Here is a 15,391-nt window from a genome sequence, read left to right as displayed (position 1 = left end):
AAGATAAATAATGTCAGAACTTTTTCCACATTTAATGTGACCTATAATGTGAACAATTCAATTGAAAAACAAACTGAAATCTTGGAGGGGAAAAAAAACCCTCACAATAACCTGGTTGCATAAGTGTGCACACCCTTAAACTAATACTTTGTTGAAGCACCTTTTGATTTTAGCACTCAGTCTTTTTGGGTAGGAGTCTATTAGCATGGCACATCTTGACGTGGCAATATTTGCTCACTCTTCTTTGCAAAAGCGCTCCATCTGTCAGATTTTGAGGACATCTCTGCACAGCCCTCTTCAGATCACCCCACAGATGTTCCATTGGATTCAGCTCTGGGCTCTGGCTGGGCCATTCCAAAACGTTAATCTTCTTCTGGTGAAGCCATGCTTTTGTGGATTTGGATGTGTGCTTTGGGTCGTTGTCATGCTGAAAGGTGAAATTCATCTTCAGCTTTCTAACGGACGCCTGAAGGTTTTGTGCCAAAATTGCCTGGTATTTGGAACTGTTCATAATTCCCTCCATCCTGACTAAGGCCCCGGTTCCAGCTGAAGAAAAACAGCCCCAAAGCATGATGCGGGTATGGGTATGGTGTTCTTTGGGTGATGTGCAGTGTTGTTTTTGCACCAAACATTCCTTTTGGAATTATGGCCAAAAAGTTCAACCTTGGTTTCATCAGACCATAACACATTTTCCCACATGCTTTTGGGAGACTTGAGATGAGATGTTTGTTTTTGCAAACTTCAGCCGAGCTTGGATGTTTTTCTTTGTAAGAAAAGTCTTCTGTCTTGCCACCCTACCCCATAGCCCATTCATATGAAGAATATGGGAGATTGTTGTCCAATGTAGCACACAGCCAGTACTAGCCAGAAATTCCTGCAGTTCCTTTAATGTTGCTGTAGGCCTCTTGGAAGCCTCCCTGACCAGTTTTCTTCTCGTCTTTTCATCAATTTTGGAGGGACGTCCAGTTCTTGGTAATGTCTCTGTTGTTCCATATTTTCTCCACTTGATGATGTCTTCACTGTGTTCCATGGTATATCTAATGCTTTGGAAATTATTTTGTACCCTTCTCCTGACTGATATCTTTCAACAATCAGATCCCTCTGATGCTTTGGAAGTTCTCTGCAGACCATGGCTTTTGCTCTGAGTTGCAACTAAGAAAATGTCAGGAAAATCCTACTAGAACAGCTGAACTTTATTTGTGATTAATCAGAGTCACTTTAAATGATGGCAGGTGTGTAATGACTTCTATTTAAAATGAGTTTGAATTCTGAACACAGCCACATCCCCAGTTATAAGAGGGTGTGCACACTTATGCAACCAGGTTATTGTAAGGTTTTTGATTTTTTTTTTTCCCCCCATGAAGATTTCAGTTTGTTTTTCAATTGAATTGTTCACAAACGTTCTGACATGATTTATATTTGTCTCATTCTTTTACATCACAAAAACCTGGCATTTTAATAGGGGTGTGTAGACTTTTTATATCCAATTTACATACATAGGCTTTAGTCTTATCTGTTGATCTTGATATTGATGCATTTTTTTGCAGCATTGCTCTTGATGATGGCTTACATCACATCTCTCGCAAATCACATGGTAATATCACTATTGCAGATGTTACACATCTCTCTTCAACCATACTTAAAGATCTGTAATTTGTATATAGAGTGATATATCTATATTAAAGATTTGTATACTTGTAGACTTAACACAAAGGACAACTCGGCTTTGAAATTACATCCTTATCATGTTGAAACAAAATGGCAAAGCAACCTCGAATAACAGTCAGCCTCTCAGTGGTGGACAAAGAAACCCAGAACAATTGCAAAATGAAGACAAGGAGAAAGCAATTGTGTTCATTGGAGTATGACTGATTGAAATTTAAGTTGTTTTAGCATAGCGGCCTCTTAACAACGCTTTTGAAAAGCAGCTGGTGCAAGCTGTGTCTGACTCAGAAGGTCTCCGTGGTAATAGATTCCGGTTGCCATAGAAACTAAAGAACCATCGTTAAAAAGGCTTCAAAATGTGACTCATGTATTCTCACAGACTGACGTAGTTTGAAACAAAGATGGGGACTTGGGACACAGGGGCAAAGGGTAATTTCGGCAAATGCAGTTAATTATTTCATGCATAGTGTTTATTACAGTTGTACAAATGGAAGCATAAGCAGTTCATGAACAAGCCCAAAATAAATACTGAAGTCCTAAAAGAGAAGGCACCTTCATAAAGTGACTACGGCTTCAAAGAAACTGTAGAAGAGATATGCAAATGTACAACAAGCCACATTCACACTCATACACTGTAGAGACTAATATGTCAAATATTAAATCTAGTATGCTCATATCTTTTAAAGAAAACATTCTTGACTTTGTATAGGTTATATTAGGGTAGCTGTGATGAAATGTCAAGTCTTGCTGTATGACATGCTACATTTATATACGTTCAATTAGCTAATTTAAAAAGAAATATCTCTCATTCTTGTATAATTACTATACATGAAGTTAATAACCTCATCTGTGGATTTTTGTTGTACTTTTAAAAATGGTTCTGTTGGCATATAGGGCTATTAAAGTGAACTTCAGAGTTAAAAAGTTATTAAAATGGTTGAAATGGTGAAATTAAATGGGTACCAGACACAGCACCTAATATATATATATATATATACTGTATATTACACATTCATATACATTTATACGTTCATATACATTTTAACCCAAAGTCATGATACTGAAAATGTTTATGGACATATAGGTACATAGTTTTAATCTCTTTTGGCCAAATATAATTTAAAATGATAATAAAACCCTACAAATGGACTTGTCTAAATCATGCTGACTCTTTTCCATGAAGGACTCTTTTCCCATGAAGCTGATCTCTGCTTTGAGAGAAGGCTGTTTTTGGGAAACATTTAGTATATTAGACGTGAAACATCCCACACCAATAACATCTCTTGGTTTGTTTAAAATGACCACTTGTGCTTTAAAGTGTTTGTATTATTAGAAAGTCTCATTCACCCACAACATAAAGATGGTGTAGTTTGATAAGTGGGTGTTGCTCTTTTGATTGTTGCAGTGAGACTCTAAAAGAGAACAGGAAATTCAGACATGTGAATGTAGACAGGCTCTTATACACTGCGTCTCCGGTTATGGATCATGGCAACTATGTGCGAGAGGTCTAAACTCTTCATCATCACCTCCGTGAAGTCTTCGTCACTGCGTGCCCCTGCTACAAACTCCTCCAGGGAGAGCTCACCTGTTGAGAAAGAAAATGTTGGGTGAATCTCACAAGAAATTGTCATATTTCATCTCAACATTTAAAGAGGAAATTGTGTTTTTGCATAAAGAAAATAATGCCTACTTTCAGGACAGCTAAATTTTATATTTGTATTTTGACAATTACCTTAAAAATGTATTTATATAATGTACTGTGTGTGTGTGTATATATATATATATATATATATATATATACACCGATCAGCCACAACATTACAACCACCTCCATAAAATTGTGTAGGTCTCCCTCCTGCTGCCAAAACAGCGCCTATCATGCTATTCTGAGATTATATTCTTCTCACCACAATTGTACAGAGCGGTTACAGTAGACTTTGTCATTTCAAACCAGTCTGGTCATTCTCTGTTGACCTCTCTCTTCAACGAGGTGTTTCTATCCGCAGAACTGCCGCACACTGGATGATTTTTGGAACCATTCGGGTAAATACTAAAGACTGTTGTGTGTGAAAATCCCAGGAGATCAGCAGTTACAGAAATATTCAAACCAGCCCATCTGGCAACAATCATGCAACGGTCCAAATCACTGAATCACATTTTTCCCCCATTCTGATGGTTGATGTGAACATTAACTGAAGCTCCTGACCCGTATCTGCATGATTTTATGCACTGCACTGCTGCCACATGATTGGCTGATTAGATAATGCATGGATAATTGTTGGTGACAGATGGGCTGGTTTGAGTAGTTCTGTAACTTCTGATCTTCTGGGATTTACTCAGAATAGTGCCAAAAACAAAAAAGCAGTAGGCCCCCCTCCTGCCGCAGTTTTGGCGGCTGGAGGGGGACCTACACAATATTAGGCAGGTGGTTTTAATGTTGTGGCTGATCGGTGTATATGTGCATTGTGACATTATTTTCTTGACAATTAAGCAAATTAAATCGCTTTGCCATTACTGTAAAGCTACGGTCAACTACACTTCGTACTCTATTTACTTCCACTCAAATACATCCGAACGCGGAAATATTTTGCATACTGCTGCGATTCAAATTTTCTAGTTGTTAACTGACCTGGACATTTGAATGACGAGAAGATGCGTGGACAATAGACAATGTACTTCGAAGCTATGTCTTTTTTTTTTTTTAATTATTGTTGCAGGAAATTGAGTAGATGGAATATTTGAACGTTTAGGATATAATATTTTTATTTGGGATGCATTACTTATTAAAATAAGAAATCCTCGCGCCTGACATACTGTATTTTTTTAGCCTAATTATATATTTTTAAGGTAATTGTGTCTTTGAGGGAAAATGTCACTAATTGTGATTCAAATGATTTCACATTGCATAAAATCCAATGGCCATAAAATAGGCAGCATTTTCTTCATATTAAAAAAAAAAACAGAGTGACTATCATATAGTCTACTTTTGTAGTTGTCAGTAAGATAATTCCAACGAACTCAGAATGTTGAGGCTTTATCATATTGCACTTACCATCTCCATTGATATCAATCCTATCAAACACTTGGTTTGTGAATTCCTCAGCGCTCATTTCCTGCGTCTCGCTGCCATTAATGGCGCGGATGGCCTAATGCAAGAGATACAGTGTGTTTATAGATGTTATACAGAGTATCATACCAGCGAAGTTCTGCAAATGTGTTCTTTCCTACCTTGATGATATTTAGGAGCTCGTGTCTGTCTATGCAGCCGTTGCCATCCACATCATAAAGCCTGAAGTACCACCTCAGTTTGTGCTCCATCTTGCCTCTCATTACTAGACTGAGAGCTGCCACATACTCCAAAAAGTCTATGTAGCCATCCTGAAAAGATACAACGATACAAAAATTAAGAAACTCCGGCTCTATTGAAGCTATAATGCATGCTATATTGTGAGTTTGACCATGGCTAAAGGGCATTTTTAGGTAGTGTCAAATTGCTTTTATAAAATCCTTACTACATAAAACATACAATTTTATCAAGCAAATTCCTGAGGTTCCTTAAAGCAACCTTCTTCTTGAAGATATATTCCCTGACATTTAAACTAAGATTAATTGTCGACATTGTGGTGGGACAGTGATAAAAACCAGTAGCTAGATTAATGTATTTCACATCACATGTTCCTATATTGTGTACATTATTGTGTATATTGTTATCTAGAATGCTGACCAATCAGCATCCAGGACCAGAAATATCATCTGTCATTTAGCATTTCTTTTTGTTACAATGCATTATCAAAAGGCTTCTTCATGAGGCCCTGTCTGCACATTTTTAGATGATGGAGGCCATACGGATCATGATTAGGATGGTAAGGCTGCCCTCTGGAGGATTACTTTCCCAGGTCTGTGTCTGAGAGACAGATACAGGCATGTTACAACTGTAATCCTCAGGTCAACCCTCTCCTGAGTGTCACCTCTGTTTGTGTCACTCAGATCTTGACTGTCTAGGACAGTCTCAGAGTGAAGGTCATGGACAATATCAGTGTTTCTTCTTGTTGATTTGGTGATGCATGTTTCTCTGGTTGAATATTTTTGCTGGCATTAGTAAGAGTCATTTGGAAAGGCGTATCTATTTTCCGAGGTGATATGTTTATCATATTTAATATTTTCACAATAAGTGAAAAATAAGGCCTGCTTCACTAAACCATAAAACAAGCCTTAATTCTTTAATATATTAAACTAATGATGGGTAGTTAACATAAAATTAATTTTGAGAAGAAGATGGTGTGATAACTATTTTAAGGAGCATTTTCCTCATACTTTTCTCATTGTTATGCATTCAGCTTTTATGATTTCTTATTCATTGAAAGACTGCACAGAATATTTATAGTTTTAAAAACGTATTTGTCACAACTAAAAAATGAACTGTAAAGGCAAAAATTATATGTTGATAAAAAACGGCAAAAAAAACCCTCAAAATAAATAGTGACCATGCAGAACACCTTAAATATACCTTTCCCTACTACATATACATACATGTTAAGCTAAAATACAAAAGTTCATACTAGACGTTATGTTTCAACTACCCAGATACAACAATAATAATAAAAAAAGACATTAATCGTGGAGTTTAGGTCAGTGATGCATATTTACATTAACAGGCAGTTAATGGCATTTTAATTAGATCCCATATTAAGTTGAGTGTATTTAAAATAATATCGGTACATGCTGTTCGTGTATGAAACGCTCATATCAAGATACGAGAACTAATATCAAGAAGTACCATGGGTCTTATGATAGTTGTTGTGATTACAATCCCTTTGGGACCTTATTATGAGAACATGTTTTGATTTAAAAAAATAAAGCAGCTGTTTCTGCATGTAAATGAGGATCAGTCTTCATAATACTTAACGATCTCAAAATCTTAATCTCATAGATAAGCCCCTTATTCTTTGTATTGATATGAATCATTGTAATGAAAGCAGACAGGAGGTGCCAAATATAGCACTATAAATACTGAGCCAGACAACAGAGTAGAAAAGATCTAAGCTCTACTCATCTGATTTGACAATGAATGTACTTTGGGGTGTTGACTTGTGGATAGTGTTCGACAAAATCTATCTGTCTATACTATTCGTCTCTGTCTAAAATGATTGCACAGTATTCACTTGTAATTTACCAAGAATATTTCAAAACAGGAAAAAATTGCATTTTCCATTAACAAAGCTGTTGGTACATTTTACAACTGACACAAAGAAGAATGACCAATTCTGTAAATTGGACAAGCACAGCTACACTGGAAACTCTAATAACCCGAGTTCACTTTACTCAATTTACTGAGTAAACTCATTCCCTCAATTAAATTGAGTAATGGCATCTCCAAAACTTGTGTAATTAAGTGCACTAAACTTGGTGCTCATATAGAATGAACTTGACTATTTAAGTTAAGGTAACTAAATGCAAGTAGACTAAACTCAGATTCTACTTAATCATTTTAGTTGAATTGACTCAAATTGAGATCACACGATAAGAAAGCTCAAATAAAGAAGAATGTAAGTGATTCTAACTCAATCATTAAATAACTTAACTCTCCACTGCAATGCATAGACACATGTACACATGTATAGTGTTAACAGGATCCAATTTGACCAAAGTGGACACAGATCATCCTAATGATGTCATCACAAGAAACAAAAACTATTTGCAACAAAACAACATGAATAATACTACAAAAGAGCTAAAACCTCTATCAATTCTTAATAACAACTATTTAAATTCCCCCAATAAGTTCCCTTTGACCAAAGAAACAATTAAATCATTCTTGCATGAGGGAGTTTGCATATTCCCCATAGCCTCGTTTCTGTACTTAATCGTTTGGGTTATTAACACTTAAAATCTAAAGTCTACTTTAAGATAAATATGTTCAAGGACCATAGATATTTGAGTTATGAGCCCAAAAGTTGACATTTCAAATAATGTTTTCAGTAATGACAACATTAGGGTTTACAGTGTATCGGCCAATGTTGATAAGCCCAACCAAGCCAAATATCAGTTGATTAATCAGCCTGTCTGGTATATATCACCCTGTCACTACTTGTGGACTATATTATATTTTCCACATAAACTGGTACATCTCAATTCTCTGAAGGAAAGATTGCAGGAATCATCAGGATAAATCAGTCTGACATGAACTTGGAAAACAAGGTTTCAAGACTGATGTAACAGAATGCAATAAGCCTGAAACCCTGCATATTACAGCTATTGTTTTAATACAAAATGATAGATCAAATACTCCGTCTCCACTCAGACTGTCTTTTTCAAACTCTCGGACTCTAATATCCAGGCTTGTTTTAGGCGTCGTTCACTCACCTTGTTCATGTCAAAGGTGCGGAACATCTGCTCTATGTAGGCATTGGCTTCTAGATCAAGACCTTTGAGGCCAAAGAACTGTTTAAACTCATACAATGTGAGCTGACCAGATGGACACTCAGTCATGAACTTCTTATACCAAAGATGCATTTCAACGGCCTGCAGGTCATCCACAGTGCATCCCGTAGAATTCCCCATCGCTCAGCTGAGTCTAGACTGTTTTGGAGAAGAGAACTATAGACTGGAGTCTATGTCAATCTTTCTAGAAGCCCAATTGGTCTGCTGTGCAGGCGAAAGTTTCGCTTCTCACAGAAACACAACACTTGGACCAAAGCAAGAGGTGGGCACTCCCAGGAGGCTTTTGTACCAGCCTGGAATCAGACACGCCCCAGCAACTCCACCTTATTGATATTAACTGCGACTAATCCAGCTCAAACCTTGTGTGGGGCTTAAGGAGGCCCATGGCATGTGAGATTGAGGACATGCTGACAAACATTCCCATGTGACATCTTGTGAACAGATGCACTGCCACAACTGAATCAGCATTTTTATATTTCACATAGGTTTTAGTGACAAAGCAGTTGGCCGAAAGGACAAATATGATACAGTATAAATAAATGTGTGGTACTGTGTATGTCCCAAGCCATTTCTTAATTTATTTATAAACCATCAAATGAGACATAAGTATTTGTATAAATGCAATGCAAGTAGCCAGTGTATGTGTTTATCATGCAACAGGTAATGTGAAGCAAGTTCATAAGTGCAGATTCTGTTCTGAAATGTTAATTTTTAATATCACATTTGTGATCCATTGTCATAGTACTATATGGTAACAGATAAAAAAACATCTTCAGCAGATATTTTCAACATACATGACAGAGCCTTTACAATAATGATGTACAGTATACATATACTTTGCTACTGATTCAAAACAATGAATTTGAAAACAAATATTACAGTGCCAAAAATATCGGGCTTAGTTTGAACATTGAAGCTTCTACATCCTTCATAGGAAAAACTGGTATCTGATTGTCAAATAAGACATCCTAACTGTATCTACAGTACATTGGTCAAGAAACGGTTTCCATATTCTATCAAAGAAATACTGTGTGTTTCATAGTGCTATTTAAAATGAATATTCCAGGTTCAATACCTGTTAAGCTAAGTTAAGCTCAGTCGACAGCATTTGTGGAATAATGTTGATACCACAAAAATTTATTTAGACTTGTCTCTCCTTTTCTTTCTTTAAAAAAAGTGTAAAAATTTGGGTTACAGTGAAGCTCTTAAAGTGGAAGTGAATGGGGCCAATCTGTAAATGTTAAAATACTCACTGTCAGTACTCAAGGGGGCAATAGATTTACCTTCAAAAGCCAGTGACATTGCAATATTGTAATAACTGCAATATTCTCTTCAAACTGTTGCTCTGCCATGACAGTAATTCACTTAAAAGAGAGAAGAAAAAAAAACACAGTAGAAGTGGACTGCTCACACTAAACACGCTATAGCGGTCCTTACAGCAATGTTCAGAATGTAACGCATACTTGCATTGGGCAATGATTTGTGGTCGGATTACCGACCGGGCCATTGGGGCCAGTGCCCGGGGGACCTTGACTACCCAGGGGTGACCTGGGCTTTAAGGCTGCATGATCTAGTTTGGTGATCCCTCCGCTTGAAAACCCTTTTGGGCATGAACAACGAATCAACTTTTGGGTGGAGGGGGTCCCTTGAAGATAATTTGCCCTAGGGCCTATGCAAATCATAATCCGTCCCTAGGTCTGACACATTTCAGAACGGGATGACGCATGAAATCGAGCTCAAGTTTCAAGATGCGTCTGCATTCACAAACTTGCATAAAGTATGTTTTGCCCCTTAATGAACTTTACACTTCAAATAATACAAATGTTTTAACTGAATAGTTAATGTAGGACTAAGTGCTTTCATAAAATTTCTGCCTTTAAAACCCTCTAAAAATTGTCCCTTTTCACCTTCAGTCGATTTTTTCCCCCATAAATCAACATTATGCCAAAAACGCTATCAATTTAGCTTAACTTTTGAACACAGAATATACCTTTATAAAGGTTAAATACAGAACTAAAACATTATCTTCAGCTTTTGTATGAGATACTATTTGACACCTCACATTAAACCACAAATATTCACATATACAAATTTTGGAGGTTCCCAAAAAATTTCTCTTTTCAAGGTGAAATTCAGTTAAACTGTTACTGAAACTGTCTGGACTGAGATTTAAAGGAGCAATATGTAATATATTTACTATAATAACACATAAAATTATCATATGTTATCAGAGATTTAGGATACATGCTAAGTTGACATACTGGCTTCTCCGTAAACAATGCTACAGCCAGTATATTTTACTTTAAAATGGCCATTCCGGGCCGGAATTTCTGTTTGTGTTTTGGCCTGTGTGATCCCGCCCACTGCCTATTTCCCAATAGTATTTCGACACCCTGGTTTGCCAGTTTTTAAACAAGTTAGCGGGCAAACACAGTGCAATGCAGCCATGGAAGCCAGCAATACATCTAGCTAACATTGACAGAGTTTTAAAAAATTCACATGAGCTGGTTTATAATTTGCAAACAATAAAATATTGCAAGCGTATACATTAGCAGATGAATTTGCAGTGTAAGGCTCCTCACTTGCCATTGTCAGTTTGCTCATTCCTGTTGCGTGTCTTAAACCTGGCCACCCACGTGAGCTTCGAATCGGGGGAGGAGGGGGCGGGAGAGACAGCGCTCCCCAATATTTTGAATCTGGACTGCGGTACCCATTTTAAACGCTTGATGTCAATGTTACATATTGCTCCATTAAGAGTTCATTTTTAGTGCAAAATATGAATCATACATTTAAAATCATAATAAGTTTAAAAATACTTCTATTACCTTTCATTACAGAAGTAAACACTTTTACAGTCAGTGGTTAAGTACTTATACAGACAAAATACAAAGCTTTCATTCCTAATATGAAGTGCTTTTAATATAGTTATCACATGTTGAAGCTGATTTAGCCCAGGTTATCCCATCAAAAGAATTAACCTGTTAGATTACCCAAGTTTCCCTTCCGACACTAATTATGCCATATTTTTGATCACAGGTCCCTTTTACAAACATTTACTTGCTTAGTGTAAGTAATCTCCAATGGGGTCAGTGAAAAGACATTCAATTCACTTCTTTCTTTAACTGTACTTAGCAGTTCAATCTTGTTCAGTGGATATGGAATAATTTAAAAATGAATTTGGTTGGCAAAAGTGTCACTGTAAACTGGGAGGCCAAACAAAACAGAATAATTGTATGCATTTGTTGGCTCCTTCCAGTACTGGTTTAGACCTGAAAAACAAGTGTGGTTATGAGTCTTCAGACCATCGGGCGTGGTTATAACAGTGGTTATAAGTGTTCAAAGTTAACCAATAAACTTCAGGGCTTCAGATAAGCCCATTGAAATGTTAAAAAAAAGCAAGCACCTGCTCAGGGCCATTTCTGAGCATATGAGGGTACTAAGTGAAATCCTACTTGGAGGCCCCTGTCACGTCTATAACTCTCCCCTTGCAGTTACATTCTCCCTTCCTTCTCAGGCCACAAGGGGCCACCCTAGAACTGTCTAATTTAGGCATAACAGCTGCCTGAGTCTTACTCCCATCTTTTAGTATAAGTATTATACATCTATATCTATATCTATATATATATATATATATATATATATATATATATAAAGAAATTGCTTTGCAGGGCCCCCTGGTGGCTCAGGGCCCTAAGCGGCCACTTATGCCACTCATAGCTAGAAACAGCCCTGCATCTGCTCAGTTACTTCAGGAATGCTAAAAAGCTTAGTGCTTTGTACAAAATGTCATGTTGCAGGATAGTGTTGCTCCTGGAACCTACTATATAGCTCTGTGTCCATCCATAAAAATTTTTTATATTCATCATAATGGATTTTGGTTTGCTATGAAAATCTCCTTTGAGTTGATAGCAACTTGATGTCATTCAGTCTGACTCAGTGTCACTGCTGGAAACCATATCTATGGCCACCCTACTGCGTCTTCTGGTCCACCAATCCAGGCTCCTGTGAACGGAATCAAATACTGCCACTGTGTATCTGGCAAACAGTGACATCCATTTGATTATTTCCGCAAAACAGTTCACAGACCGAGAAATAAAGCTCACAAACACTGTAATGTAGTGTGCCAACAGAAGTAGACTGCGTCCTAACTGCTTTCCATAATTAACAATCATGCTAATCTTTAAATCATGCCCTCCCATCCTGTTTTGGACCCTTAGGAAATTCCCAACCGAAAAGATTATTTCCAATTGGTTTCTATTAAAATTTTCTAGAAAGCACGCCAGTTTAAATTTGTTTGTACGATTGTACGTTTTATATTTGTTGACAGTCCCTTAGTGTACAGTTGTGCGTGTAACAGTGTCACTTGTAATTTGCAGACGCTCCCTTGTGCGGTCCAATCAAGGCTCTCCCTTTATGTTTCCGGGATGTTTGGTGATGTGGCTCTGCACTGAAATCCTGGAGACGAAATTGAACAAATAAACCAAGCAGCTCTTCCCTGCGCCGATTAAACAGGTCAGTTTCATGCTTAATAACATTAACAAGTCGCCTGTAAATGTCTTCAGCCGCTGACATATCCAGCATATGCAAAAACACACGCAAATATATAAATATCCTTACAGTTGTTTACAAGTCATCAGCACGAGCCCACTTACTGCTCGCGCACATTACAGTCATATCTTGTGCTTTAATAATGTCGTCTGGAAACCATTATAGGAAATAAAATCATACCTGTATGTGTCTCGATCATTAGATCAGATATTACTCGGTTATAAAACAGAGAGAAGATGAGTCGCTCAATAATCTTTGCTGTTGTGTAGACAAAATGAAAGCGACGCAGCCGCAGTCGTGAGTCTTGTGTGTTTCGGTACTGTTCGGTTCTGTTCGTTTATCTTCGCTTTATGGGCCTGCCACAGAAGGTTTTTTTTTTATTAGAAGAGAGATACGCGTAACAATAAGGGCTGTGTTATTGTCATGTATGCGTTCACGCCCCCTTTGATCAGTAAGGGGACATTTTTAAAGCCCATTACGTTGCCATAGGAGCCACAATTGAGCTCATCAGAGACCTAGGTTATGCATGATAAATTATGTTCCCTATCGATTCAGTTCACGAGACATTGCTGAACGCTTTGGAGAATTCATTTTTCACGACGTAGCTGAAGCCTTTGTATTATAACGCCAATCTTATGATTGGCAGTTGTGTTTGAGCCCTGCACTTTTAGGCACGCGTTTGCCCTATATAAGCGGGCGCTCACAAAACATTTCTTCAGGATTGTATTCCTTCAAAACCTCGTCTTAACAACGCACATGGATCAGCTCTCTCTTCTAGTGATGTCCAGTTTGTAAACAAATGAGTCACTCAACAGTTCTCGAATCAACAGTACAACGAGTCGTCACAGAGAGTAACAAATTAAACATTATGGAAATATTTTTATGACTGGTTGTATTACCGTTTTATCAACGTACGAAGATGATCCAGTCTACTCACGAGTCAACAGTACACTGATTCGAGGACAGCAGCTCTTGAGTCAACAGTACATTGAGTCAATCGCAGCAATGCCGGTCACCAGTAGGCTACACTGAACTGAGAATCGTCTCTTGTACATAATACTGAGAACTGCTGAGTGACTAGAATGAGGGGGCGAAACGTTTCAGTTGAGAGATGCAAACACATTTTACTATTGAGTATTGTGCATGCAGATTATATCTGAAGTTGTGATTAGCTGGATCATGGTTTGTGTAAAAAAAAAGGGTGAGTTGATAAAGACTCACTAAAAAAGTTTAATCACTTTTTATGCTTTTACGCTTTAAACATGCGTTAAAATATATCAGTGTAAGTATTGGGTGCTTTAGGTGCAAAACTTGAATGTAGGATGTATTGTAAGATCACTGAATGAAACACTGGTGACAATAAAAACCCTTATTATTATATCTTAATTAAGTAATATGTTATAATCAGCAATATGCCCTACATAGCTGAATGTGTTTGTGCGTGTATTATATGACGCCAGCGTATTAGCATTATATATAGTGATGTCATTACGTGATGACATAAATTAACTGGTGAATCGTTTTTTTAACCAGTTCATTGAAACAAACAGTCCGAAAGAACTGGTTCTTGGAAAAGAATCGGACTTCCCATTCTCTCTTTGCCATTGACAACCCATCAGCAAATGGGATAACCTGCAGACACATCAGGACCTTTTTTGCCTAACTCTCAGCGCCTGCAGCGAGGATCACCCGCCCCTCTAGTGTTCCGCTGAAGAAGTCTCTCCGCCACGCAGCCTGATCAGGTTCTTCGCTCAGCAAGACATCTACTACAATATATATATGTATTGTAATATTCCATCCAAGTGACGTAAAAACTCATAAAAGTGCTGCTTGTGTTTACGCGTCTTATTGCAAATGTTCCTGTGAGTGATACATCGCTCCATCAGACCAGCATGAGAGCTGCGTTCACTGTCTGGGCCATCCACGCTGAAGCAGCTCATGGGGACAGACTGCCTGCAGTGTGAGGACATGAGTCTCAAGATGCTCTGCTCCAGGGTCGCCCTTGTTCTGCGTGACGATGATAATGATACATGTCCATCGCAGCATCGGAAGAATGGTCCATAGAGGATGCCGTGACATTCTCTCTCTGCACGGCAGTTACTTTGCTCATCAAAACACAGAAAGATAGTCTACACCTGTGACATTTGAGAGTTTTGTTCATAATGATCACATACAAACCATTCTCTCTCTTATGTTTGCATGCTCATAAACCATACCTTTAGTGTACTTATTAACTTTGGCTAAGACTATTCTTGAGAATTTGCCTTGCTTCCCCATTTATCCCATTATATGAACGCAATGCGGGCACTCACGGGCATGTCAGATTGGCTGCTAAAAATTAACACAGGTATTTGATCCAATTTGCACGCAGACCGCCTCACTTCAACAGCGTTTTGTTCGTTTCCATCACGGGACGTGCCTGTAAATTAGCTATTAATGTGCTATTACTGGCCCGATCAGAGGCTCTGCTATTCGAGCGTTTGGTACATTATACTTCACCGTTTGAACAGCCTGGGGATCAATGTCAACTGGGTGAAATGGACACTTTCCCCCAGCCAACAAATCTCCTTTTGGGGGGTTCAACTCAACTCCATGAGCATGCGTGTGCACCTTAAGAGCGAGCGCGTCCAGACCATTCACCAGTTTCTGTCTCAGTTCAAACTGGGAAAAACATTTCCACTGAAGCCTTTTCAGAAAATGCTCTGTTTTATGGCAGCAGCATCCACCGTCATACTGT

General features: G+C 38.0%; 2 protein-coding genes and 1 long non-coding RNA gene across 3 annotated transcripts in view; 1 reads left to right on the top strand and 2 right to left on the bottom strand.

Annotated features, from left to right (window-relative positions):
• Positions 1-89: 89 nt before the first annotated feature.
• Positions 90-8,382, bottom strand: LOC127638693 (guanylyl cyclase-activating protein 1-like). Its single transcript, XM_052120327.1, has 4 exons — positions 8,029-8,382; positions 4,894-5,043; positions 4,718-4,811; positions 90-3,250 (listed from the first exon to the last, which is right to left on the bottom strand). The coding sequence occupies exons 1-4, from the start codon at positions 8,224-8,226 to the stop codon at positions 3,123-3,125; spliced, it is 570 nt and encodes a 189-aa protein (XP_051976287.1). The 5' UTR covers positions 8,227-8,382; the 3' UTR covers positions 90-3,122.
• Positions 8,383-8,795: 413 nt separating this feature from the next.
• On the bottom strand, positions 8,796-12,943 carry LOC127638789 (uncharacterized). Its single transcript, XR_007969902.1, has 2 exons — positions 12,835-12,943; positions 8,796-12,561 (listed from the first exon to the last, which is right to left on the bottom strand). It is a non-coding gene; the product is annotated as an uncharacterized LOC127638789 (long non-coding RNA).
• golgb1 (golgin B1) overlaps positions 12,544-15,391 on the top strand; it is a 27,869-nt gene continuing 25,021 nt past the window's right edge. The window contains exon 1 of the mRNA XM_052120512.1: positions 12,544-12,618. The gene's annotated coding sequence lies outside the window, so the exon portion shown is untranslated. The remainder of the gene's footprint in view (positions 12,619-15,391) is intronic.

The sequence above is a fragment of the Xyrauchen texanus genome, chromosome 47 (genome assembly GCF_025860055.1).
Source record: "Xyrauchen texanus isolate HMW12.3.18 chromosome 47, RBS_HiC_50CHRs, whole genome shotgun sequence".
Lineage (NCBI taxonomy): Eukaryota > Metazoa > Chordata > Actinopteri > Cypriniformes > Catostomidae > Xyrauchen > Xyrauchen texanus.
Note: the sequence above shows the minus strand (reverse complement) of the source record. Positions and strands in the feature narration are given on the sequence as shown.